At 37.4% G+C, this 26,468-nt stretch overlaps 1 protein-coding gene across 1 annotated transcript in view; it reads right to left on the minus strand.

Annotated features, from left to right (window-relative positions):
- DCC (DCC netrin 1 receptor) overlaps positions 1–26,468 on the minus strand; it is a 1,166,696-nt gene that overhangs the window by 754,111 nt on the left and 386,117 nt on the right. Inside the window, exon 2 of the mRNA XM_082353405.1 lies at positions 5,510–5,830. Within this exon, the coding sequence (XP_082209531.1) occupies positions 5,510–5,830 (321 nt within the window). The remainder of the gene's footprint in view (positions 1–5,509; positions 5,831–26,468) is intronic.

The raw sequence follows: 26,468 nt of genomic DNA on the forward strand, positions 1-26,468 counted from the left end.
GGGGAATTTTAATTATAATGCCTGTGTTATTTAAAAGCAGAGTGCTACAATTTGCATCTTGAAACATCTATTGTAATAAGGAAGTAGAAAAATATGCTCCTGAATGAAATAACAACACAAGTAAATGCAATTTAGTTGGCCTTTTATTTTCTTGATTTTCAAGAAACAGAAAAAAAAAAAAAAAATGCAAATTCGACCTGAATTATAAAACCACTTACAAAGATAAAAGATAACCAAAATCTTGCCCCTAGAAAGACTATTTATAAGCTTATTTTAAAAATCACATGCTCTGCACATTTCAGGAGAGACTGATCTTGTGTCATTATTTAATGCATAGCTGTGCTAGCAAAATCTTATCTTAGAAGAAAACATCCAAATCATAGTGTTTCCCCACGTTGGGAAGGAAAAATCTTTCCTTTACCCTTCTAGGTTCTCTGACTGGTCTAAGAATTAAATTGACATAAGACAGATTAACAGAATACCATATTTAATTTCATACGTACAGGAATCCCACATACATGAGAGTGTAAGAGAACCCACATATGTGAGAGGTTCAGAGACAGAAAACCAAAACGAGGTATATATGCTGTCCTGAGCTGAGGAGTGGGATACAGGCCGGGGCTTCCCAGAACAGGAGGGTCATTCACAGGACAATATGAAGAACAGCAGACATTTAGTAATTAGATATTTGTCCTGCCATACAGATGGGGCCACTTAGATAAAATATATCTCTGGCAATAACTCTTTTTCTGGGAAAAATCCCCAATTTAAATTCTTCTAGGTTGTTAAGGGACAGACAGTAGTTTCTCTCGAGCCCACAGGATCTCCATTGCTTTTAGCGCAAAATAATCCACATACCAAAGTAGCACATCTTGGGGAGGCCTCTTCTGAACCCCTATACCCATAAGAAGTTGATATTTTCAAGGCAATAAATGCATAAAAGAAATCTACTATTATTTTCCCCTCAGTTTATATTTTGGAGAGTTTCATTGATTAAAAATAAATGACTGAGTGGGAAACTATTCGCAGTATCCTTAAACTTAGTCCTTAGACTGAGAAGCAAAATGATAAGGGAATAAGTGTGCGCCAGAGTTAGACAATCTGAGTTCTAGTCTCTGCCTGTAGAAAGCCACTACCTCTTTTCAGTTTGTTCTCTGTCATTTTGGGTATCTATATCACAGGGCTTTTTTGAGCCTTATGAGATAATGTGTATGAATATACTGTGCAAAGAGCAAAGGACTATAAAATAAAGCAAGTCAATGGTTTTAATATTCAAGACATAAATGTTTAAAATTAACAACAACAAAGAGAATCTACCTGGACACAAATGCTCTATAATGTATCCTGCAGTCAGTGTTGCTTCACATGAAGGAGGAGAGGCTGGTCGCCTTCCATCCCCAAGAGTGTGAATACAAGCAGAGGAAGCACTTAGGTTCCAACTGGGCTTCTCAGAGCCCTGCAGGAGAAGTAGATGGGCAAGTAGTCATGTGGGTAGGTGGGTGTGTTGGATGGTGGATCTGTGGTGGTGGTGTAATCTGGGAAAATGAATAAGATGACTCTTTCATGATTATTCGGAGGAGCTCTGTAGTGATCTGGTTTTCTTACACATCAGCATTATTTAAACTCCCAATCTAGACCGACTAACTCCTGTGGACCCAGCACAGGTGAATCTTTTTCAGTTGGAAGGGGATCAAGGAGGCTTGGTTGAGAAGATTGCCCAGCATCTTTTTTCCAAAATGACAGCAGTTGTTGCTTGATCTAGACCCAGTATAAATTATATTGGCTCCACTGACAAAATAGATCAACTTTTGAAAAATGAATTTTGTAGTTAAACTGATTTTGGCATTGCTGGCCTACAAACTGCAGAGATTCAACCATTTGAAAACTCAACTCAGTCTTGCCAGTTTGTAATTATGGATTGCAAAGGCAGATATCTGATCTAGGATGATAATATTTATGGCTCAGGATTTGCAGCCTATATTTATCTCCTTCCCCCCCAAATTTTTTGTACCACCACATGGGAATATTGAAAGTTGTCATTTCCTAGTAGTAATAATTGTAATAACACAATAACCATTATTAAGTCTATTTATACTACTGCTGCTATTGAATAAGAATCTACTCTGCACTACGGCTTTACATCCTAGATGTTATTTGAAAGCCAGCACAGCCTTAGGAGGTAGATTATTATTATGTCTGTTTTACGGAAGAGAATACAGGCTCAGATAGCTGGTGACATCTGGCAGAGGGAAGACGTGCTTGGCCAGATGCAAACTCATCTTGATGTTATGAGAAGAAATAAGGAACTGACACATGCCTTTTATTTTTTTCAAGTAGCACGTGAATATTCCAGCACAGTCCATCTTCTAATAGTTAATTAATTTGTAGACTATTGAGATATAAATCAAATTATTCCAACTGTGCCCATCAAGAGTAGGGACACACATAGGTAAATTTAACTGATCACATCAAGATCAATAATGAAGAAGTGCATGAGGAGGAGAAGGAAGAAGATAACATCGGCCAGAAACTCTCCATAGATGGCAGAAAGTCCCACATCTTCATTGGTAAAAAGAATATCTACTGAAAAACTACTAAACGTGTCTGATGATTTTCTAGGTACTGAGTGGAGAGGGTGGTAGGAGAAGTTATATAAACAAAGTCTGGCTCTGCTTCTCTCTTCAAGCTGTTCTCCATCTAGAAATGCTAAATAGAGGTACACAAGGCAGAGAAATACTGCACCATTTTAGATTAGAGCTAATTGGATACAAATGCAATTCCCAAGTTTCAGCCAGTACTGGCCAAATTGCTTTCAAATAGAGATTTAATAGCCCAGGTGTTCCTTATTGATAGAACTCACAATTCCCAGAAATACTGACAGTCGGTAGCCTGTTACACTGAGATTTTTAACAAGATGTTGAATGGGCTGGTAGCCCCTCATTTCTCTTTCCTACTCTCTCTCCCTCTCCAGCTAAGCATGTACTCGGGGCTTAAAGAGCACTTGAGAAGTTCTTAGAAAATAGAATGAATGGTGTATGGCAAGATCATTGCATGAAATAAGCTGACTGATTAAGGACCGATTTCATTTGCCACATTTCTTTTTATCAAGACACTTTGAGAAATCAAAAATGGAAGAGAAGCATTCTATTAAATGAGCTCTACACATCACCTGAGGGTAGAGAACAGATTTTTTTTTTCTCATCCAAAGAAAAGCTGCCTGTTACCTTTTAGGAGTGACTGGTTTACTGACTGCTAATGCTTTAAAAATGAGATTAAATCAGGCCCGTGGTCTTTATTACAGGGAAGATATATGCCCCTTGTGCATTCCAGTGGTTTGGCAATCTTAACCTCAACAGACATAACACTGACATATGCTGTGTTGCCAAACAGCAAGGTAAGTGTTTAAAAGGCTGTGAATAAGACTCGTTGCCTTGAAATGATACAATCTAATATTAAATTGTAACTCAGTGACTGGATCTGCCAGCCTATCCTTGTACAGAATACGAATGTCAAAAGAAGAAGCCACTTTATTTTAATATCTCACAGGGAAGGGATTATTCTTCATCTCACCATTGAAACAGAGCATGTAAAAGTGAATCTAGATCACAGGAAACAGAAACCACAACTAATCAGGACATTTTCATTAACAGCACACGTATGTGTGTGCCTTTTGGAACAGGCATCAAAGTACCAGCCTGATTCACTCAAATCGGCAGAGCTACGTTGTATTGTGGGCAACTGACGGATGGGATGTGAGCGTCCAGAAATTCTCAAATGCGGGAAATCAAACTGTACCCTTTCTGCTTCATTTGGAGCATTCCAGGAAAGCAGTTTTTACCTCAAACCTCAACACTTGCTCCACTTTTCTTTTTTAATCAATCATCGTTAACATTGACTTTCAGTTCTCTCTACACTTTACGCTCGTCAATCAGATTTCAGACACCCATCACTCAGAGATCCCAGGTGGCTGATAGCCTTGGTTTTCCTGATCAGGATGCCACCTCACGTGTGTCCTGAGTGAAGGAGACGCTCTGCACCCATGCTTCAGTCTAGCGTTGCTAGAGAAGGTGGAGGGTTCCACTAGGTAGGCTGACCAACTATTCTAGTTTTACGTGGGTCTGAAGGGTTCTCAGGACCAGTACTTTCAAGTGCTAAAAGCAGGTCAGTCCAGGTTAAACCAAGATGGCTGACCACTGTATCGACAGGACATCTTTGCTCCAGAATAGTCTGGTTTAACTGAAATATGAAAGAGAGTCCTTAGTGAGGAAAAGAAGCCATAAAAGAGTGGCAGGAAGTTGAATTTATGGACTGATTGCTTATCTATGAGATCTAATTTTTTATATCATAATCTGACAAAATCCCTTTTTTCAGATTTCAACCTTATCGCATCTTCACTAGAAGAGTACAAGGTGTGGTGGTGGTCCTGCCTGATTGTCCTAGTCTATGTCATTGCTGAAAATGAGTCCGCAATCTCATCAGTCTTCCTGTATACAGACTACATGGACCCTGGGAAAGGAAACCCATATCAAATGACTATATTATGGCCTATTCATTCAAGTGAATAGAACTAAAGATTAAATTTGAAAGGAGCCCTTCAAACCTGTTTACCTATTTGAAGGCCTAAATTTATTTCAGGTTGGATCCATTTGCCTTGTTTTGTGTCCAATATCAAAATTAAACAACAACAAAAAACGAAAAAACAAAGTCAAAGCCCAACTTTTAGCTGAATCATTATAGAAATGAGTAAAATTTAATTCCTCTTCCTACAGGTCTAACTCTGAAAAGAAATAATCATGAGCTACCCTCTAACCAAAATAAGTGGGGCAAAAAGAGCAATATCCATGGATTCCAGAACATTCAGAACGGTTTCTTTCAGGGTCTGCACCACTTCAAAATATACATAAAAAGAAAAACTTTTCATCTTATTATTCGGTTATTGAGTCAATACATTACCAAGCATAAAGATATTTGGAAGCACTATTCAAATTTTTATTTTTCATTTAGAGATTTATATGTTGTAGCCATTATAATTAAAATAAAATCCACTGCTCTAAAGGCAAAAAAAAAAAAACTCAAACAAATTAACAAGCACACACACACACACACACACACACACACGCACACAAACTGCAAATTTTCATCATTAGTGAGGCTGTAAAATGGAATTAATTAGGAAATTATTTTTCTAATATTTTTCTATTAATGAAAACTCCTTCCTTACACATAAGTAGTGGATCAACTTGAACCAAATTTTGTTTTGGAAAATCTCATAATGTTATGTTAATTGTTGAGATTCTTCTATTGTTTTCCAAGCTAATTTAGGCAAAAAGTCAATCAAGACTATGAGGAAATAAACATACATGTTTTTACATTTTTTCCTTTTTCTTAACAATATACATTGTTTTTGCAAATATCAGTTTTGTTTTTTTTTTAATCTCAAAAAGAAAAAAAAAAAGGAATAGAAGAAGAGATGGAGAAGGAAGAGGAGGAGAAGCAAAAATCCACTTACCTGCCACTGCAACTTTTGCTGTCCGACTAATAATTGACCCAGAATCTCCTAAAGATGCCTCACATTGGTAGAGTCCCTCATCTGGCTTATGGTGCCTGGAGTGAAGTATGTTTTGTATCAACAGAGAGCCATTTGGAAGTTGCTGCTTCCTTTCGTCCATCCCCAAGGCAAGGTGGATGCCATCTTTCTTCCACTTGATAACTGGAGCTCCTCGGTCAGACTCTGCAGAGCAGTTCAGGAGGACATTTCCTCCCCGCATCGTGATGGCATCAGAAGGTTCCGACAGGAAGTGCAGTGATGTGAAAGACTTAATCTGGAAACCTGGAACATGAAAGTACAGGGAAATATGTTCACTTATTCAAACAGATCTCAGGAGTTAATCTCTTGCTTTTTCTTCACAAAACTTTTTCGAAACACCTGGGGGCTTTGAATAATGCCCAAGGCTAAATGAAACTTAAAATCAAGGATGTTGTGTTAAAGAAGTGAAAAAGTGTCCAACTGAGGTAACCACAATTAATGAAACTACTGGTCCCAAATGTAATAATATAAAAAATTAAGAATTTATAGAAATCTAGGCATGGCCACCATCACATATCAATCAACACTTGAAAATTTAGACAGAATAGACTAATATTTTCCAAAGTAGCCACGGTGGGACTTCCCTGGTGGCACAGTGGTTAAGAATCCGCCCATCGATGCAGGGGACACGAGTTCAAGCCCTGGTCCGGGAAGATCCCACATGCCACAGAGCAGCTAAGCCTGTGCACCACAACTACTGAGCCTGCACTCTAGAGCCCACGAGACACAACTACTGAGCCCACATGCCACAACTGCTGAAGCCCGTGCGCCTAGAGCCTGTGCTCTGCAAGAAGAGAACCACCACAATGAGAAGGCCATGGACCGCAACAAAGAGTAGCCTCCGATTGCCGCAACTAGAGAAAGCCCGTGCACAGCAACAAAGACCCAATGCAGCCAAAAATAAATAAATGTATTTTTTAAATAAATAAATAAAATAAAGTAGCCATGGTTAGTAGTGGGGTAGCTAAGATTTAGGGGGCTATTTCTATCTCTGCATTCTGATTTTAGTATCCAATAAATTAAAAAAAAAATCCACTCAGAGACAGTATTTCATTAACAACAATAACAAAAAACCAGCTCCAAACTGGGTGGGACAAGTTACTTAGAACAAAGCTCAGGTGGGTTTAAAATAGGTAAGAGATGCCACTTGCAGAAGCAAGTCAATAAAGCTACCACCTAAAGTCACAAACCCCTGATGTGTCTCAATTTCCATCCAAATGTTGCTCACGAGCCAGGAAGTCTAGGTGAATATTATAGTTGGATTTTTTTTCATAAACATCTATGAACATAAGAAATCAACAGAAAGAACAGAAGGTCATTTAAGAATCTGGAGGAGGTAAAACACCTACAATTAGTTTAAGTACATTCTTTTCAGGGCTGGCAGCACAGCATTTGGCAGAATATTTGGTTGTTGAATCAAAGACTTTGATGAGGTCTCAGGAGGTCATGGGGCTCACCCTTTGCTCAGACAGGTGTGTACCTAAATCACTCAAGTTCAATTACTTTAAATTTCATTTTCAATGATCTCTGGGGCTAGGGATTCTACAATATCCCTTGCTTTCAATATTGAATCATTCTTAGAGTCTTAACAGAATTTTCTTGCTTCCATTTAATCCCATTTTTCTCCTGAATCACCCTGTGTAACAGTGCAGAGGAGAGGAACACATCTTTGTAAGAGCCCCTTGTTATTTTGAGGCAGCATTTAATTTCTTTAAAAATACTCCCTCCCCTAAGTTATGTTTTAGCTTCAATTTTCCAGGATAACAATCTCAACTTCATTAGCTTCCTTAATTTTTCTGTGATGGGAACAATTTTTGTTCTACTTTGTGAAAATGTTCCAGTTTTCTATTATTTAAAAGGCAGGCATCTAAATTGCTTATAATCAGTGCTCTTATAATAAAGGATTGACCCATACTAGCACCAATGGACAGACTTATTTCTAGCTTTGTATACTCCACTTTCAAGATAAAGCTGAACAGCTTCTCACTGTTTCTCCATGGTGTTATCTGCCATGTTCCCACAGACCCAATTTTTCTAAACCTTATATTCAAAATAAGTCTGTTACTTTATTGTTTTTGTTGAAATTTGCCCATCATTCATTGTCATACACTCATTTCATCCAACTAGGTCATTTACCCAAAGAAAGCAGCTGGAAGTTTGCTCAAATTATTATAAATTGTAAAATAACAGTGAGCATCGTGTCTACCGTAAATTATAATGGTAAAAATCCCAAAAGATACAGCCTCACCCTCTCATTGTCCAATAAGGCCCTCCTCCCCTCAGATTGTTTTGGTGTAGCCAACCTAATTATAACCGCCCACTCCTCTAGTGGAAAGTACTTCACATCAGAAGTCTGGATAGTTAGCCCTTGGTCCTGGCTTTACTATTTAAAGATCTGTGACTCAAACAAGCCTTTTAAATCTTCAGAAGCTCAGCTCCTTCTGTGAAATGAGGGTGTTGAACTTGATTATCTTTGAATTCAATATCCAGTTTGGGAACTTTCAGAATTAGGATGGGTTGAAGACATCCATCAAATGAACGCTGCTCTAAGCTTACTGAGATGCTAACAGTGAACAGCTAGCTAGAGATACACCAAGGATGAGAAAGTAGAAAGAAGTTCTAATGTCCTTAAATGTCAAGATATTTCACTAGAGTAATACCTGCAATTTCCATACAAGTAGCATTAATAAGGCAGAAATAAGTTTAGAATTCAAGACCAGGCAACTATATTAAAAAGCATTGATTGCTTTTTTGTTCTTCCTGGGGCCTATATTTTAAACAACAACCTCGTGTTGAACACCTTATTTATGTCACAGAACACATAGTATATTTCACACAGCTGCTTATGACAGCATGTTAATGAGCATATGTGCCCATTATCACAAATAAATAATCCACTTAATCTGAAACAAGGAGGTTATGACAGTTTTCAGCACTGTGAGTACATAATTTGGGAAAGTTAAATAAAGATTAACTTTTCTTCAATACAATTACCCTTGCAGTTTGCTGGCAATTTGAGCTTTTGTGATCCTTTTCACAATTATATTTTGAACATATGACTCTGGAATAAAGGTGTCTCGCTGCTTGAAGTAACTTGCATTAGTCACTTCATTTTTAGAAAAGATGGGCATGGACCCAAGCAAATATAATCTGTTGAGAAATAAGAGGTGTGTCTCCAATGGTCCTGGTTTCAAAGTTTTAGCTCATGGTAGGTGCAAGCTGCCTCCACCCCCTTGGGGAGTATAGACAGGCCTAAGAAATGTCTCACTGATAATTACACTGACTTCAATCTAGGCTACCCTCCTCTCTCTTCTCTTAGAGTACTAGTTCCTCTTGGAGGAATGTGCCTACCAGTGTATCATATCTTATAAAATAATTTTATCAAATTGTTTCATCTAAAATTCAATGTGAAATCAACTACACTGATTTAATGTAGGATCAGAGAAAGAAAGATGATAAAACTAAAGAAAGCAAAGAAGTACAAATAACATTTGGAACTTGTAGCTCAAAAAATTGTGGCTGGAATTTGGGCAGAGTTCGATGAGGATACAGATCGCCTAGGAAATGGGTGAAAGATTTAATCAGAAAGCAATAGAAGAATGCTTTGGAAGAGTCAAAATGAAACTACCTATTTTACAATTTTACAGAGGATTTTACATTAGAATAACAATGGTGAGAATTTCATCCAGAAGAAAGCCAACAGGAGAAGTTTTCACTTTGTTTTGGTTTGGTTTTATCTTTAAGATGCCCATGGTCATTCTGTTGAACCCTCAAATAGTAACATTTCCCAGCCTTGCTTTATAGAAGAAGCAATCTTTTTGGCCTGCTATAAAATTACATAAGGTAATTATATTTAGAGAAATGTACTTGAGAATACCAAAATCCCATCCAGTAAGAAATTTGTACGAGTGAGTCTAATACCAGAGTTCATGATAAGAATAAGTGAGTCTCAGCCCTCTCTCTCTCCAAATTTTGTCTTGGGAAGATTCCTAAATCTTCTTTGTCTAGGATTTAGGCAAAGAGCCATATATGCATTTAACTAACTGGTATTGTTTCTTATCTGTGTTGGTCCAAGAAAAATAGAGTATCATATTATCCTTAGACATTATTCTTTTTCTTCTTCTTCTTCTGAAAGATGGTAGTTCATAAGCAGATACGAACACAGCAAAACCTTTAATGTTTTCCTAATGAAAATATAAAGGAAGGCCTACTCTTAAGAGGTGACCCAAAGGAGAAATATTAACATCTATTTGCTTTAGTTTTGTCAAACATAAATAAGCATAGGAGAAACACTCCTAGGGATATTCCCGATTTATATTAATTGAGCACCTAGAGATAGAGAAGATCCTCAATGTGTTTTAGAAACTCACCAAAATGATCAAGCAAATAGTAAAAGTGTTTCTGTAAGGTTAAGTCCCTCTGGGCTTGCCCTCCTTATCATATTCTTGTTAATTTCAAAGACCAGTCACAGAGGCAGACTAACTTAGAACGGATTTTTAAGGTATGACATTTCATTTACGGTATTAAACATTGTTAAGTGTGAAAAATAATTCCCTATGAAGTCAGAAATTCCTTTCCAAGTCCAATGTTTTAGATCTTCGGCTTAAAGCAATAAAAGCTAAAAATGAAATTTATGAAAAGTAGCATGAATGTAAAAAGAAGCTCCTAAAAGAGTTTAAGATTAGAAAATGTCATACAAATCCCCATAGAACTTACTATGCATAATTTTGTCTCTTTCAAATGATGAAAACTTTTACTTTGGGATGCTTGGAGAGTCTGTGGATCCCCAAATTCATGTAATCAACCCAGAAAGTTCCGCCATTATTATCTTTTCTTAGAAATATATCCTACTGCATCTGTTTCTCTTGTGTTAAGATAAAGAAAGAGACCTCCACTGAAAGAAATTAAAACTATTCTATGGGTGATGGAATATAATCCATTTTCAATTAATCAAACATCACTTACATGTGCAGCTGCCACTCTGGAATCAGCCCTAGCAAAAGCTTATAAGGTCTGTGAGGCTATGTGATGGAGGAGGGGATTTAAAAAACAAAACAAAAACCCATGAATTAACAGGTCCCCTAATTAATGTGAATATTACTTGGTTTAGGATATCAGAATATAAATCTGACACAGTGGTTCTTAAACTAAGGTCCCCAGACCTGGAAAAGCAACACCATCTAGGAACTTGTTAGAAATGCACAATCTCAGTCTACACCCCAGACACACCCAATTGGTCAGCAACAACGGGGCAGAGTCTCACAATTTGTGCTTTAATTAGCCTTCCAGGAAATTCTCACATTCACTAAAGCTTGAGAACTGCTTCTACAAAACTTCCAGTTGGGGAAGTTTGGGGATCCCTACAGCTTGGGGATCCTTGTGTTTTTTGAACTATCTTGTTATAATGTTCCATATTTGGTGAATTTGTGCAATATAGTCAATTCTAAGTAGAAAGATGAAGTTAGCGGGATGATCCAGGAAGGCGAATAACTGAATACCATTTCAACACATATTTTATTAATATTTGTTGTATAGTCCTCTTTGAGGGGCTGAAAAAAAAGTAGAGAAAAGGCTAAGAAAGAGTGCTATTGGTGACAACGCCTCATCTTTCCTTTGTCACCAGCACTCTGGACACCAAATGGCCATACTGGATTAAGAAAAAAAAAAAAATTCTATAGTCAATTGAACATTTAGAATGTTCTTTGGAATATTCTTGGTTGTTCGCACAAGGAGCTGTCAAAAGATTTCTTTTAATCAGCTGCAATAGCTATAATCCTCTTGCAAAAGAAGTTTTGGAAAATATAGTATTCTTTATCAGATTACATTTCTTTCATTACCTTTCAGCTCCACAGTATAATTATGGCATTTAAAAATACTGGAACTCTAAACACTTGCCTGGGTGACCTGCCCCTCAGACCAGTTTAGTCTCTAGATGGGCAAAACCAAAATTGGAACTCATTCTGCTGGAGCCCGGAGGTATACTTTATACACTTCATATTAATGCAAAACATTAACTTCAGCCAGCCCAGGGTGAGAAAGTGTAACTCACCAAAGCCGGAACCAATGACCACAGGGGTTTCTGTGAAGTATCAGTGATTTTTTTCGACTATGATAAGAGACACGGTAAAAATACTTGTCCGAAGATGTGGTCATATCTTTAAAGGACTGTGTGCATCCCAGCCCTTCAGAGAGACTATGTTCAAGCCATTCGACTTCAAGTTTTTATTACTAACAAATGGAAATCAGAAATGAATGAGGTTTTATGGCATTTATTCCTGAATATCAATAAGGCAAAGACTTAACAGGAAGAAACACGAGTGCATTTTACTATGGGAATTTATTAAGTATCATTAAAATGTAGGGAAGCAATGGATGAAATGAAACATTTTCAAGGATAGTTCCAGTTTCTCCCCCATTAGCATCTCTAGATTTAGCAAATAAAAATTAAAGATATCAGTTACACTTGAATTTCAGATAAACAACAAATAACATTTTAATATATACGTGCTTAAGACAACAAATGCTTATATTAAATAAATATTGCATAGGACATACTTATGCTAAAACATTTTTTGTTGTTTATTCAAATTTCAAACTTAACTGGACATACTGTATTTTATCTGGCAATTTTATCCCCCATGAAATTATTTCCTTGAGACCATGGCAAAAGTAAGCAAATAGTATACGAATTCATACTACCCTTCTCAGTTCTGACGTATCTACCAAGAGTGAACTCTTGGAAAATTACCATGACTGAATCAGGAAAAGTGATCTTAGTGTCAGGACATTTGCTGACCTAGTCCAATACCACCAAATATACACGTAGAAAGGTTGCTGAATCTGTTTTGTTCTTAACACAGCGATCCTTCTTTTCCTCTTCCCTTTACAAGACAGGGAGCAAAATTCAGAAATATAAATACAGGATGTGAAGTTCAAGAAGCAATGGTCCCACACAGAGGCTCTTCATCAGACATTCTGAGCACGTGGCATCTTCCACAAAGCAGTGGAGGCTTTGCAGAGAGATCTGAGGTTTTTATAGGGCAAGAAGTGTGCGCCCCAGGCAACTGTCTGAGTGTCCTCTGGCTAAATCCAATGGTAAAGAAAAATGATAAGGGCCAAGGTGGAGTGGGGTCGTAGCTTTCTCATCTCTTTGCTGCTTCAAGAGCTGAATCTCTAAACCACAGTTTGATTTTGCTGTGTGATACTGGGCAAATTGTAATGGGATTATTTTTCAGCTCAACAGGTAACACAGCCTGACTTCTAGGTTATAATTCCCTAGGCCTCATGCAAAATTAACACTTAAAAGAGAAACTTTGATGTGCTGCTTAATCTGCCCTGGGTTTGAACCTTTATCCCCTGCCTCATTTTGGTAAAATGTAAGCTGGCTTTCTCCTCCCTTGTGTTTTTCATCAGTAGGGGGATGGACTGCTTTTTATGAATGCACAACTGTCAACTGGAACACTGAGAAAGGTTATTCAGAGTGTTTAGAAAAAGTACCAGGTTATGGGTACCTAGTGCATAGGAATCTCTCCATCCAGATGGCAGTGAAAAGTGGACAAGCATTGGAATGCCAGGTATTGTTAAGAGACCAATCAACTTTCAGAACCTTATTATTAATCAGGTTGCCCATATTTACTATACACAGATAAGAACATATAAACATAAAACCAAATGTCATAATACTCGCTCATAATCCTGCTTCACCTGGTGATAGCCACTGTTGAAATCTATATGCATTTCCTTCTAAGAAATTATTCATTTTTTGATTCATAGTAATTTGCTATTTTATCCACATGTTTGTAATAATATGAGAGAGAGAGAGACAGAGAGAGAGAGAGGTTATATTCTGATCTCTCTTCCTCTTCTTATAAGGACTCTAATCCCATCATGAGGCCCCCAACTAAACCCAAAGATTCCATCTCTAAATATACACCAGGAATTAGGGCTTCAACATAAGAATTTGCCAGGGCTGGGGCAGTGGGAGGGGCACAAATATCCAATCCATAACAGGCGAAGAATAGGCATCTAGGGGAAGAAATCTGCAGGGAGACAAGGCCAAGAGGTCACAAGGAGATGTGTAAGACCTGGTAGACAAGCAAAAGAACTTTGCTTTAACACTGACGAAGATGGAAACCAAGTGGAGAGTTTTCAAGACAGTGAAAAGGTCCAACTTATGTTATAAAAACAGTAGTGTTGAATAGGGGAAGACACTCCCACCCCCCAGCCAGGACACTGGAGACACTTTTGGTTGTAACAACTGGGAAGGGTGCTACTTGCATGTAGTGGGAAGTGGCCAGGGTTGCTGCTACCCGTCCTACAATGCACAGAACAACCCTTCAGAGGAGAGAACTATGCAGTACAAAATGTCAATTGTGCTGAGGTTGAGAAATCTTCTTTTAAACGAATCATCCCGGTTGCTGTTTTGAGAATAAGGGTCATTGGAAGAAGAAGGGAAACCAGTTGGGAGGCTAGTGCCATAGTCCAGGTGAGAGATGACGTGACTTGATAAGAAATGGTCAGATTCAGGATCCATTTTTAAAGGTAGAGTCAGTGGGGTTGCTGAGGGATTAGATATGGATTGTTGAAAAAAGAAAAGAGTTCAGGATGAGTCCAAGTAGATCAATAGAGCAATTTACATAATTTATATGCAAAAAAGTTACACTTGCAAAACAAAGCTCTCAGCACAAGGGGTCAGGAGACCTGAATACTTTGTCTAACTCTGTCACTCACTAGCCCCTCTGAGTGTGGGCTACACCCCTGGGAGTCAATGTCCTCAACAATGAAACAAGGAGTTGGACTGCGTAACTTCTAGGTGTCTTCAGCTCTCATGTTATAAAAGTCTATGAGTTCACACATATTAACTTTGCTACTTACAAAAATTACCCTCAAATTTAGGAGAAAATTTGTTATATGAAGAGATTTGCTATAATCATGCTGTGATCAGTTTATCACAGACTTATATGAGAGCACAAAGAGGTGCAGGTACTGAAGGTGCCAAGAGACCAACAACCCACCTTCATTATCCATAAAATAGCAAGAAAGTCTAATCTTTTCTCTTGAAAATAAAAGACTGCAGAGGTCACTGCCAACAAAGCACAGGCTGTTTTATTATGATTCATGAGAAATGAAGTATTCATCTTGTGGAAACTGCTGAATATGTGAAGGATTAATTCCATAAAGGTCTGACAGGTCCAGGGAAAGCCTTGAAAATTCAGCAAACCTCATGGTTGATATTGTGGTATAAAGTCTGATGGGGGTACCCATACTGGTAAAACATTTGTGTTATAATGATCCCAATTTCCTCGACACAGAGGCCCAACAGTGTTTTTTATTAAAATGTGGTCATTCTTTTTTTTTTTTTTTGAATTTTTGAATTTTATTTTATTTATTTTTTTATAGAGCAGGTTCATATTAGTTCTTTTTGTCAGGATACTTACTGTATCTTGTCACAGCAGAAAGGTGAGCTTTTCCTGCTTAGTCCATGAAGGACATCAAGAAGGAAAACCCACAATGATAAGAGAAACATCAACATTGGAACTGAGAGCCAGTGAGCTTTAAACCACTCAGGAGGTCAGCCTTTATTAAAGGACCCATGTAAACAACTTGTTTTATTCAATGATGATTTAGACTCTATAGGAGATGACTTAGAGAGCAAGGACGAAGTCTCTTTAAAGGATCAAAACCATAATGGGAAGTCTGAAATATATATATACACACACACACACATATATACACACATATATATATATACATATATACACACACATATATATATATATATATATAGAGAGAGAGAGAGAGAGAGAGAGACAACATATGCATGATCCATGTGAACTTCAAAGATGAAGGAACTATATCTGTGTCCCTCAACTCAATGAAACAAAATGATGAAGACACACATGTGTATTTCTCATCTAAAAAGGGTTAATTGCATGCATGAGTTAGCTTTAACAGTTTCTAGAAATGTTCGCATTACAGTCGTCCCTAGAATCCAGTGTTTATTACCTTGGACCCAGCATACTAGCAGGAGGGGACCAGTGTTGAAGGCACCCTGTGCCCAAACAGTGGCCAAGGAATGAGTGACCCGACCATATATATATTTTTAAAAATGCATTATTCAAATGTACAAAATCGAGTCAATATCTGAATGTCTGGAATGCCACTATTGGATGCAATCTGGAAAGTTCTCTAGACTGAATTATTCATAAATCCTTTGCTGGTCAAGTCCTACTACAGACACCAAACAAAACAGAGGGCAAAGATTTCTCTAGGAGCTGTAATCACTGTAGTAAAAGGCACTCTCAGTTCACTTGATTTCCAATATGGCGGGACATCCAATAATATCTTAGAACTAGTTATAAATCTTAAGCCCATTAAATAATAAACATTAATCCTCATCAGGCTCTCATTTTACAAAATGGAAAAGTTAGACACAGGCCTGTACAGAGATAGAAAGTCTCACTGAATAGCAGTGACAGTCCCAGCTCTTAGAAGTGATAGGTCTTTATTCAACCTCTCCTGTGGCTCTATTCTTTCTATCACATATCATATTTATGAGAATGTCTTCCTTATTATACCACAGACTCCTGGGGAGCAGAAATGAATCACGTTTGTCTCTCTGTATCACACAGCCCTTAACTATCTCAGATGCATTTAATAAATATCTATTGAATAAAGTTACACTGACAAAAACATGAATAATTTAGGAGAATTGCCTATATCAGTGAAAGAAAATCATAACAGAGGTAAAAAAAAAAAGGATCTCATTCTCTTAGATTGGTTGTGAATGATAAAGATTACTCAATATTACTGTCAATAAAAACAAAAATTATCAATATTCATACTGATAAGATTTCCTTGAGCAGTCTGAAGAAGGGTTGGCCAACTTTCTTTTCTGTTAAGGGCCAGATAGTAAATATTTTTCAGCTTTGTGGGCCAAGAGGCAACACTGAGTATATTATATAGTTATTTCTAGGATGATTTAAAAGTTAACCATTTAAAAACGTACAAACCATTATTTTAAAAAGAGGGTAAGGGCCAAATCTGGCCATCCCTCCAGGCTGTAGTCTTTGACCCCTGTTCTAAGAAGATGATTCTGCTAATCATCTGCTAATTCACAGATGAAGGGGATTCAAGCTTGGAGCTGCCACCTTGTGCTAAACTCACCACCCTCAAAGCTGCATTCCTCTCGGTAATGGATTTACCAGTTACAGAAACTTTAATAAGAATATCTGGTCGATAGGCCATGCACACAGGTGAAGTTCATTATAGTTGTTCATTCATTCATGCATCTCATTAAATATCTATTAAATGGCTATGTAGCTCCCCCACTACCTTGTTCCTTCTAACAGCCCTCTAGTTCAGGACCACAGACCACATGCTTCATCCATCCTCTCTCTTCCTGTGCTTCTCCTCGCTGCCTCTGGACACTCCCTCGCCTGTCTCATGTCCCTGCTGCCTGCTGTTTGCTTAGCAAACAGAGTGGTTGGGGATTCTGTGCAAAATGTATTCTTCTAATTACTGATGATATATGCAACACATGCTATTATCATATCATCATTTACTAAAAAGCCCCAGAGAAAAGGAAAACTGTCTTGTTAGCTTTTTTCATCTTACGTGAATAAATATCCAAGGTGAAGGGGAAAGCTATTTCTTTTGTTTTCTTGTTGCAATTAAGCCAGTACAGTCCAGCCTGCTCTGCTGTAGCACAGTAGAGTTTTTCCACTGGCTTTAAAGAGGCTATAAAATTTCAGTTATGCATGATACATAAATCCTAGAGACCGACTGTACAGCATGGTGCCTATAGTTAACAATGTTGTATACTTAAAAATCTGCTAAGGAGGTGGATCTTACGCTGTGTTTTTAATAACAGAAAAAAATAAAGAGGGTGGCAAGAGACTTTTGGAGGCAATGGATATGTTTACGGCATTGATCCTGGTGATGGTTTCACAGGTTTACACTTATCTCCAAACTCATCAAGTTGTATACATTAAATATGTACAGACTTTATATGTTGATTATACTTCAATAAAGTTATTTTAAAAAAAGACATCTGGGTAACTCTCAGTCCTGAAGAACTAGGGACTTATAGTATCACCAATGGTGACCTGTGGGTTCCTGAGGTTGCGTCGCCACTTTTTACCAATCCTGGACAACCTTCTATCCAGTTGCTTTTTATGTATTTATCTTATTTGACCTTTAACAAATTCCTTTCACATTGTCTCTAATTGAAAAAAAAATCAGTAAGAGTCAAAGCAATGATCTTCCGTGTCTCAACTGAGGAAGAGTAAATGCCTTAAATTTATCTAAATAATAAACAGCAGGTTCCCTTGAATGATAGAAACTGTAATTCCACTGAGAGGTCCAGGTGTTGCCATAAAACACTCAGAAGTAAATTTATACACAATTCTCAGATGAAACGCAAAATTGAGAGCAGAAAATGTGCTGAGTTCACTGAGTGTGGTCCACAGGCCTCCATCTCAAGTGTGGGCTCCCTTATAATTCATCAGCCGGAGACACTTCTTCCCCTCACAACCCGTGATCCCAGACAAATGCATCTGCTTCTTCTCTTGTTCTGCCCCACTTATGGGTTCTCACCTAATGCCTTCAGCTCTTTTAACCTCATATTACCTAACAATCAGAACAGGCAGGGACTTAATATATGTCACCAGAAGATAAAGAGGGGGTTACTTTTGGATGTATAACATTTTGATTTGTATGATATATACCAGAACTGTAATTTTAAAAACCGTAATTAGTATAAGTGTTAAATCATATTAGCCAAAGCAGTTACTATCTTTTAATGTAATCAAATAAATAAAATCTTCTCTCTCCCTTTTTCAATTCTTTTTCTCTCCAGTTAAAAAACAGCTTGAAAAATACACCTTTGCTATTGCATAGCCAGGGGAATGAATAATACAGACGTGAAAAGAACTGATAATGATCAAAGTCACTTACATACAGTCAGGTTTATTATCCTGTGTAGGAGGTGGTCTGGAGGTTAGGGTTGGGGGTTATTTACCACCTTAAATCATGGGTCAAGGTCTGGGATGGTCTGGGAAGAGCCCACTGGAATACAGTTGCCCTGCACTTCCATCAACAAACAGGAGACCCGGGCGTCTATGCATGAACAAACAGGATGGTGGGGGAAAAGGCTGGATGAATAACACCAAAGCAGAAAAACTTTTTCTACCTTATTTTCTCCTTGAGACTGTCCCTCAATCACAAAACCCAGATTTATCCCACATAACTGGATCTAGAAGAAACACGGCATTTGATCAGCAGAATTTAAAAATATCAGGCCTCCCAAATTTTGATTAGCCCAAAAAATCTGTATTGATCTACCAAATATATTAATATCTGATCTACTACTTTCAAAATCAAGAACTATGACTACCATTTTGTTTAAATCTCCTTCCCTATTTATGTTTAGCACTGATGAACACATAATAGATAATAATTTTAAAAAGTGTTAGGTGGCGTTAGTCTCAGGGTAAGAGAATATCTTTAACATGTTCAATGAACCAAAGATGAATAAAGGAAAGACAGTGAACATTTTGAGCTTCCTTTAGTCTTACTTTCCAGTAGGCCCAAAGTTTGGTTTACCCACTGCAGGATTCACCTGGAATCTGCCATTTATGGGCAAGCAGGACCCAAAGAAGCTACAGACACTGTAGATTAAAGGCTTTCATGGATGCCCACTTGGGCATCTCCAAGATAGAAAGTCAGTAACGCAGTTCGTGAAGGTTTTAAAAGTAGCTTTTAGGTGTGATTGCTGTTGAACATCAGCATGTCAATTTTTTTTCACCACCAATGTTAAAAAAAGTAAAATTTAACAAAAAAATGTATAATAGGAGGACAGGCTAATTATGGCACTGTACATTTTGCTCTTGGCTAGTTTCAAGCTAAATCACTGGTGTGATCACTAGGATAATCACATTTTTTTCATATAAATCTGATACTTTTGAGACTGAAAGAGAACTCAATTTATAATTATGCCAGGACAACATGTGTAAACTAGACTTGTTTGAGGCAACCTGGGAGGCATAGTCTCCGACCTATCACTGTTTTAAAGATGACACAGATGTTCAAACTTGCACTCTTTTTTGAACTCTGTTTATTTTTATCTGATAGTGAGAAATCTTGTCAGGAGCTAGAAGCATTCAGAATTAACTATATTGAAATATAGTATATACATTTCTATTGCTGAAATGTATGATATACTGTCATGCTTCTGGAGTTTTCGTTAAATTTGTATTTAAAGAATGATTGCCTTATTCTCACTAAATGTTGGTTACTCGTTGATGGAAATGTCTTTGGGTAGGGGTAAAAGGTCGATGTTTATTGGAACACCTCCTGGTAATAACTGGAAAGACATGGCTGTGGGTTCATCATACTGGTTTGGAGCTACAAGTAAATTGAAACCAAGTGATTAAAGATGTGATGTGTCTGAGTGAAGGGGACTGTGAACCAAAAACTGTCACACTCCCCTGTCAGTTTGCAAAGTGACTGTGAAAAATGACATATGAATCATGGTAGAAAGGACTGCGGCCACTCAGACACTATTAACTCCACTGGCTTTGACCATGAAGAATAAAGGCAGAATGAAGCATGAGAGTTGGGATCATAGGCAAGAGCCCTGTTCCATCACATTAAATGACTCACAACTCTATGTCTTTTTGCTTAATAGTGGTGGGTTCAATGCTTTGACACAAATAAATACGTTCAGGAAACCTTTCTAGTCAGTGCTGACATCAGCAACTAACAGTTTAGCATGGCCACAGCTAAAAGCAGCGGAAAATTACAGAAGATTAAGTTGGTATTTTTGGTTGCATTAATTCATTAATTCATACAGAATACTTTTTTTTTTAATTTACATAGTACTAATGGATTCTCATTTGACCACATCAGGACAGTGCACAAATAACTACTAGATACCTTAAACACTAATCATACTTTTGAAGTTCTTCATTTATAGGAGGGAAGAACAAGGGGATCAATACTTAAACCCATTATATGATTTAATTTTTAACCAGCTGATGAAATTATTACTATGTTGATTTTAGGGAGGAAAAAACTATAACAAATTATAATTTTCCCAATGGATGAGTTTGAATATGAAATATTATCTTTGATTCCAAACTCCATTTCTGACTGTCAGATTTGCTTCTCTATATCGGGAGTCTACATTTTTTTTTTTTTTTTCGGTCAAGGGCCAAAGAGTAGATATTTTTGGCATGTGGAGCAAACTATTCAACTCTACCACTGTAGCAGGAAAACAGCCACAGACAGTAGGAAAACATACCCACCCTGCCCCTTCCTCCCAAGTAATCACTAGACATGAAAGCAAAAAAAAACCCAAAACAACAACAAAACCCAAAGAAAAACCTAAACAAAAATAAATAAGCAAATTATGCAACACACTAATAGGCTAGAATATATTACAATGATGTCCCTGTAATACCTCCAGTAAATAAATCTGGATAGGAAACAATCGTGTTTACATAGCATTCTCTAACCTTCTCTTCCAAAGCCCTTTTCTGCCCTCCACCTCCTGGGTATCCAGTGCTCTCCTACTGGCATTAGTGTTCTCTTCTCAAAATTCCCTCTAGCCCTTCCCTTCCTGGCTGAATCTTACTTTCTAAACTCTTCTTCCTTCAGCTTCCCATTTTAAAAATCTATTCAAAATAGCATCATCTAGTGGAGAGGAAGTTTCGATCATTTTTACCTACCTTTAGGTATGATTGGCTAAAACAACTTAATATGACAACCTTAAAGTTATCACAATTTAGTAAAGTCTAGGCTGAGTTAAATTCAGTAACCGTAAGTCTCTATGCTAGATATTGGGAGTGGGAATGTTTCTAAAGAAAGCAATGTATAGCTAAAGCCATAAAAATTTAGGATTTAGTAAATTCACTCCTAAGAAGCTACTTCAAGAAAATAATTCAATGGGACAAAAATCACTGTATATATAAAAAAAGAAAAGTTCATTGCAATGTTTGATATCATAGCAAATCCAGCTATACTGAAACATATTATCTGTTTAATATTAGGGAAATAGATATGTAAATCACAGAACACAAATATAATGATATAGTAGGAAATAATCAAAATTATCACCATGAAGACCAGGAAGAAACATGTAATAATAAGCAAATCATTGGGGTAGATCTGTGGATGATTGATTTGGGATTAAAATCCCTTCTACAACTAAAATAATGTCATGAAGTCAACCACTGATTGAATATGAAAGATCTTTATATTGCACGAATGTTTCAGTATGATCTTAACGCACTCTGTATAGGTATAAACGCTAGTGTATGTAAAGAGGAAATGATCTGTAACTTCCTCATCCTAAATCCTTTTACTAGAGAGGGAGATGTGGACTGCTGAAACCACAGCATGGACAAGCCCTCTGTCATATGACTGAATATCCTTTTTATAATTGTCAACTGTACCACTTCTGAATGACACAGACATGTGCAGCTCTTTCTTTTTGTGCATTTTTTTGTTTTGTTTTGAAGCCTACTCCCTCATTCCTCAGAGGCCAGTTAGCAATGCAATAAATTAATTTGTACTTCGGAGTGAACTCTTTAATCCTTTTTTGTTCTCTCACCTCCCAATCAAACACACACTTTCACATTTGCATGTATTAACATAATGAAACATTAATTACACAGTGTCTAGGATAGGACCAGCAAAGCACTTCAATCAATCTCAATAACTTGCATCAGGAAGGTGAAAAACGCTGCCCAGCCTTATCAGAACCACATAATAGACACAAACACAGTCTCAGTGCCTGTTTTGGGTGTGATTTATAACCAAATCTGAAAACAAAAAGCAGAAAATTACAAGGAGACTAATCAATAACAGTTATCTTAATGATAAATGGACAAATTTTATTCTTTTGTTGGGCGGTATTGCAGTCTAGTGGTTTGTTTGCAACAGGGGATAAAGATTAAACAGCTGCTCTAGAAAACCAATGAGGTCTGAAGATGCCTAACTCCTGGGGTGCAAAGAGTCATTACATTATCTGATTTCTCTCAAGAAACTGTGAGAGTTCATCTGAACAAGAGAAGGTGTCTTCCAAAGCCTCTCACACAGCCATTTCCTAACCCTTCTAGATTTTTGTTGGTCTTCCTGGTCTCTCCCCACACATACGTGTTGATCTGCTTAAGAAGGTCTGAATTCCACCAGGGTCATCCTTTGTGCTTATGGCCAGCATGAGTTCTGAGTGATTATTGTTGAGCTGTGCCAGCTTTTAATTATGTAAAAATTCTTACACAAGGGTACCGTATTTGGAATCCAGTACTCACAAACATCTTCAGTATTTTACATCCTTGTCAAGAGTTTCTTGTAAATATCGATCATGGTAACATAGATGTATTTGGATCCATAGAAGCCCTGTTCTTGTTGGATTTTTGCTTAGAACCATGCAAGATTAATAAGTAAAAAAGAAAAACAAAGGGTACCCCTTAGACCACGGTTTCTCAATGTTGGAACTATTTGGCATTTGGGGCTGGATGACTGTATAATTCTTTGTTGGGGGGAGCTGACCTGTGCATTGTAGAAAGTTTAGCAGCCTATCTGGTCCCTCTTTACATGCCGGTACCCTTTCCTCTCCCCTTCCAGTTGTGACAATCACAAATGTCTCCAGGCCTTACCAATGCCATGAGGAAGAGCAAAACCATCTCCATTTAAAAACCACTGGCCCAGACCCTTCTGTACAAGAATCACATGTAATGTTCATTTAAAAAAAAAAAAAAAAAGTTCAGTAAAGATTACACAAAATTACTTGCTTATGTAAAAACTGTGTTATTAAATCTTTGAAATAAGTGGATTTTACTCAGCTTTAAAGTCAATATTTCAAGGCATTTGTAAAACATTTAAAGCCGAGAAACCTAAATTTTATTCCTAATGATCCCATCCATACAGCATGGCCTTGGACAATGAATCCTCTTTTTTTTTTTTTTTTTTTTAAATATCACTTTCTTCCTTTGCAAAGTGAAGAGCTTGGACTAAGTGATTTCCTAGTCCCTGCCAGGTCTAACATTCTGTGGGTCTATCATTAAAAGAACTGACTCATGTGGACTAGCTCTTGAACCAGAACCATCCAAACCAGTCCTCCCAAACATCACATCCAATGTGGGACTCTGACAGCAGTCAATGTTTCTCACTGACCACAGCATAGTACAAAATTGTAATACCTGAAGAAGGAAAAATTGCATGCATTAAAATCTGAATGTATAATTCAGCAAAGGTGGGTGTAGTTCCTGTTTCTGGGTATTCAAAGAGACAGAAACATCAAGTGAGTAATAATTAGTTAGGGCTTCCTTAAAGACTTGGGCATGACCACCAAGTCAAAGAATAGGCAAACAACAACAAAACAGGCCACTAAATCAAGCCCTAGATACTGCCTATTTGCTAACACTTTTTCTTTCCTATTATAGTAGTTTTATTCAAGGTAGAAACTAGATTTAGAGAAAATAAATGCGTACGTACATACATACATACATACAATTGTTAAAAATCCAGTTTTCCTGAATTTGATCTTATGGGCTATAAGGTCTCAGAGCACATGCTTTCTGATTTGTGATTCTCAGAGCCCATTACTATTGGTAATCATTTCTCCAAATACACACTATTCACATAGATCCCTGGAGATTCTAGAGACCAATCTGCCCTTTTGATAGTTGTCGAATCCTTGTTTGCACCAGAGATGCAACAAGTCAATGAAATCATCCTTCAGGACCCTTGACCCTGTCAACTATTGGCTATTGAAACTCATCCATCTGCAGGCCCTCATTTCGGCTCTTCCATAACTGATATGTTAGCTTGTGCATTCCTGCAACTGTTCATGTGAGTACAAAATAAAATGACAGGACACAGACACAACATTGTAATTCTCTATATCCAGAGGCTCGAATGACCTGCCTGCCAATATACCACAGTACGTTCCCATTTACAATGCACTTATCTCAACAAAGAATTGAGGAAATCATCTTTCACATAGGTTGTACCTGTCTCCTCCCATTGCCTCTCAACATTCTAGAAGATGCATCAAAATACAATGATCCTTATAATTTCATGTATAACAATCTTGGGAGGCAAGAAAGGCAAACCACCTAGCCCTGAGAAATGGAGCACATATGCAATAAAACGATACAGAGAAATTGTTAGTCTGCACACTTGGTGAGATATCATCGAAGTGTCACTGCACTTTAGCTGTTTCTGGTAAGACAAAGAACTTTATTTCTAAGGCTACAGGCACCAAATAATTGGTATCAGTAATAACTACTGATTTTTAAAAAAATAGCTTATGATCTCTTTACAATACTTCTCACTTTTATTCATTAACAAAGAAGAAGGGAGAGGCAGGGCACCCAGTCATAATTCCACAGGAAAGGCACTTATAAATCCCAGCAGCCTCATCCTTGTCAACACAAAAGCTAAATTGTTTTATGGCGACACACCGACACTCTAAAAATGAAACCCTTCTAGTTTGAGCCAAGCACTGACCAGACATTAGAAAAAACTGTTTACCATTAGGTGAATGAATTGCATCACTATAATGAAATGGGAGAGTTGGGAAAATAAACAGCTAATTCATTGCAAATGCAAAACCACTCTTTCTCTCTAAAATGAAAGCCACAATAAAACTGATGGGCCATGGGTTATAGATACATTGTTTGAGGTTTTCAAAACCCAAAGATATTTTAAAAACCATAATCCAAACATAACCAAATTGTAAAGCATTCAATAACAAATGTGTATACTTCAGCCTGGCCCTTCCAGCCAGCACCAGCAGCAAAATCCCCCTGTCATCCTCTCCCGACCAGCTGTATTTGGATACACTTCATGAAAAGTCACAGCTTCCAGATCTCATTTCCTTTCAATTCAGTGGATTTGGCCATTTCAACATAAAGAAATTAAAATTTAAAAATAGATAAATAAAAGTATCTGAGGGTCATAAACCCGCAAGCTCAGCAGTTTTTAATGTTTAAAATCAATGTTTAATGTCCAACAGCAGGATTAGGTGATATTACAAATGCGGATCATTTTCTTCTTGGAGATGAACAAAGCAAACAGGAGGAGGAAGGGCAATCAAAGTTGCAGGATCCTGAAACTCTGTTATTCATTACACTGTCGGCTTCATGTCAGAACTGGCTGTCATGTTTCTAAGTCCTTATCCCAATCATTTATTAGCCCATAGCAGCTTCAGACAAACAAGAGCTGCTCCTGTTGACCATATTAAAAAGTGTTGGTCAGCTACAGTTATTTTCAAAAGAATGGTACTGTTTTCATGATCCAATGACAGTAAAGGGCTGGAAGATATCACAAGGTAAAGTAATTTTTAATTTTCAGAACTCATCACTGTGGATTTCCATTTCTGAGTGTTTTTTTCCTGACTGTGGAATATGGTGTTCCTGCAGCAACACACCTATTACTTCCAGTATCATATCTAAGAGATGGCTTCTATCAAAATAGATGAATACACTTTTCATCTTGAGTTATATGGGAGAGACTTCTATTTATTAGACTCGTAAAAAATACCCAGGGATTTACTAAGCAAGAGAAATGGCAGGTGTGGGATGTTTCCCAAAGCTCATAGCTTTCTTTTCATAATTATGATTAATAATGATGATAATATTTATAGCAGCTTCCATCGTTGCATCATTTTTAATCTGCTACTACACACTATGTTAAATATCTATTATAGATTACCTAGAATACTCCTTGCATCTGACCTATAATTTGGCGTGACCATTATCTCCATTTTATAGATGAATAGACTCATCTCGGTGGTTCAGAGAGGCCACATAATTTGACCATTTTCATTCAATCAGTAAGGGGCAGAGCCAGGACTTGAACTTGAGTCTTC

The sequence above is a fragment of the Balaenoptera borealis genome (assembly GCF_965194805.1).
Source record: "Balaenoptera borealis genome assembly, chromosome: 14".
NCBI classification, from domain to species: domain Eukaryota; kingdom Metazoa; phylum Chordata; class Mammalia; order Artiodactyla; family Balaenopteridae; genus Balaenoptera; species Balaenoptera borealis.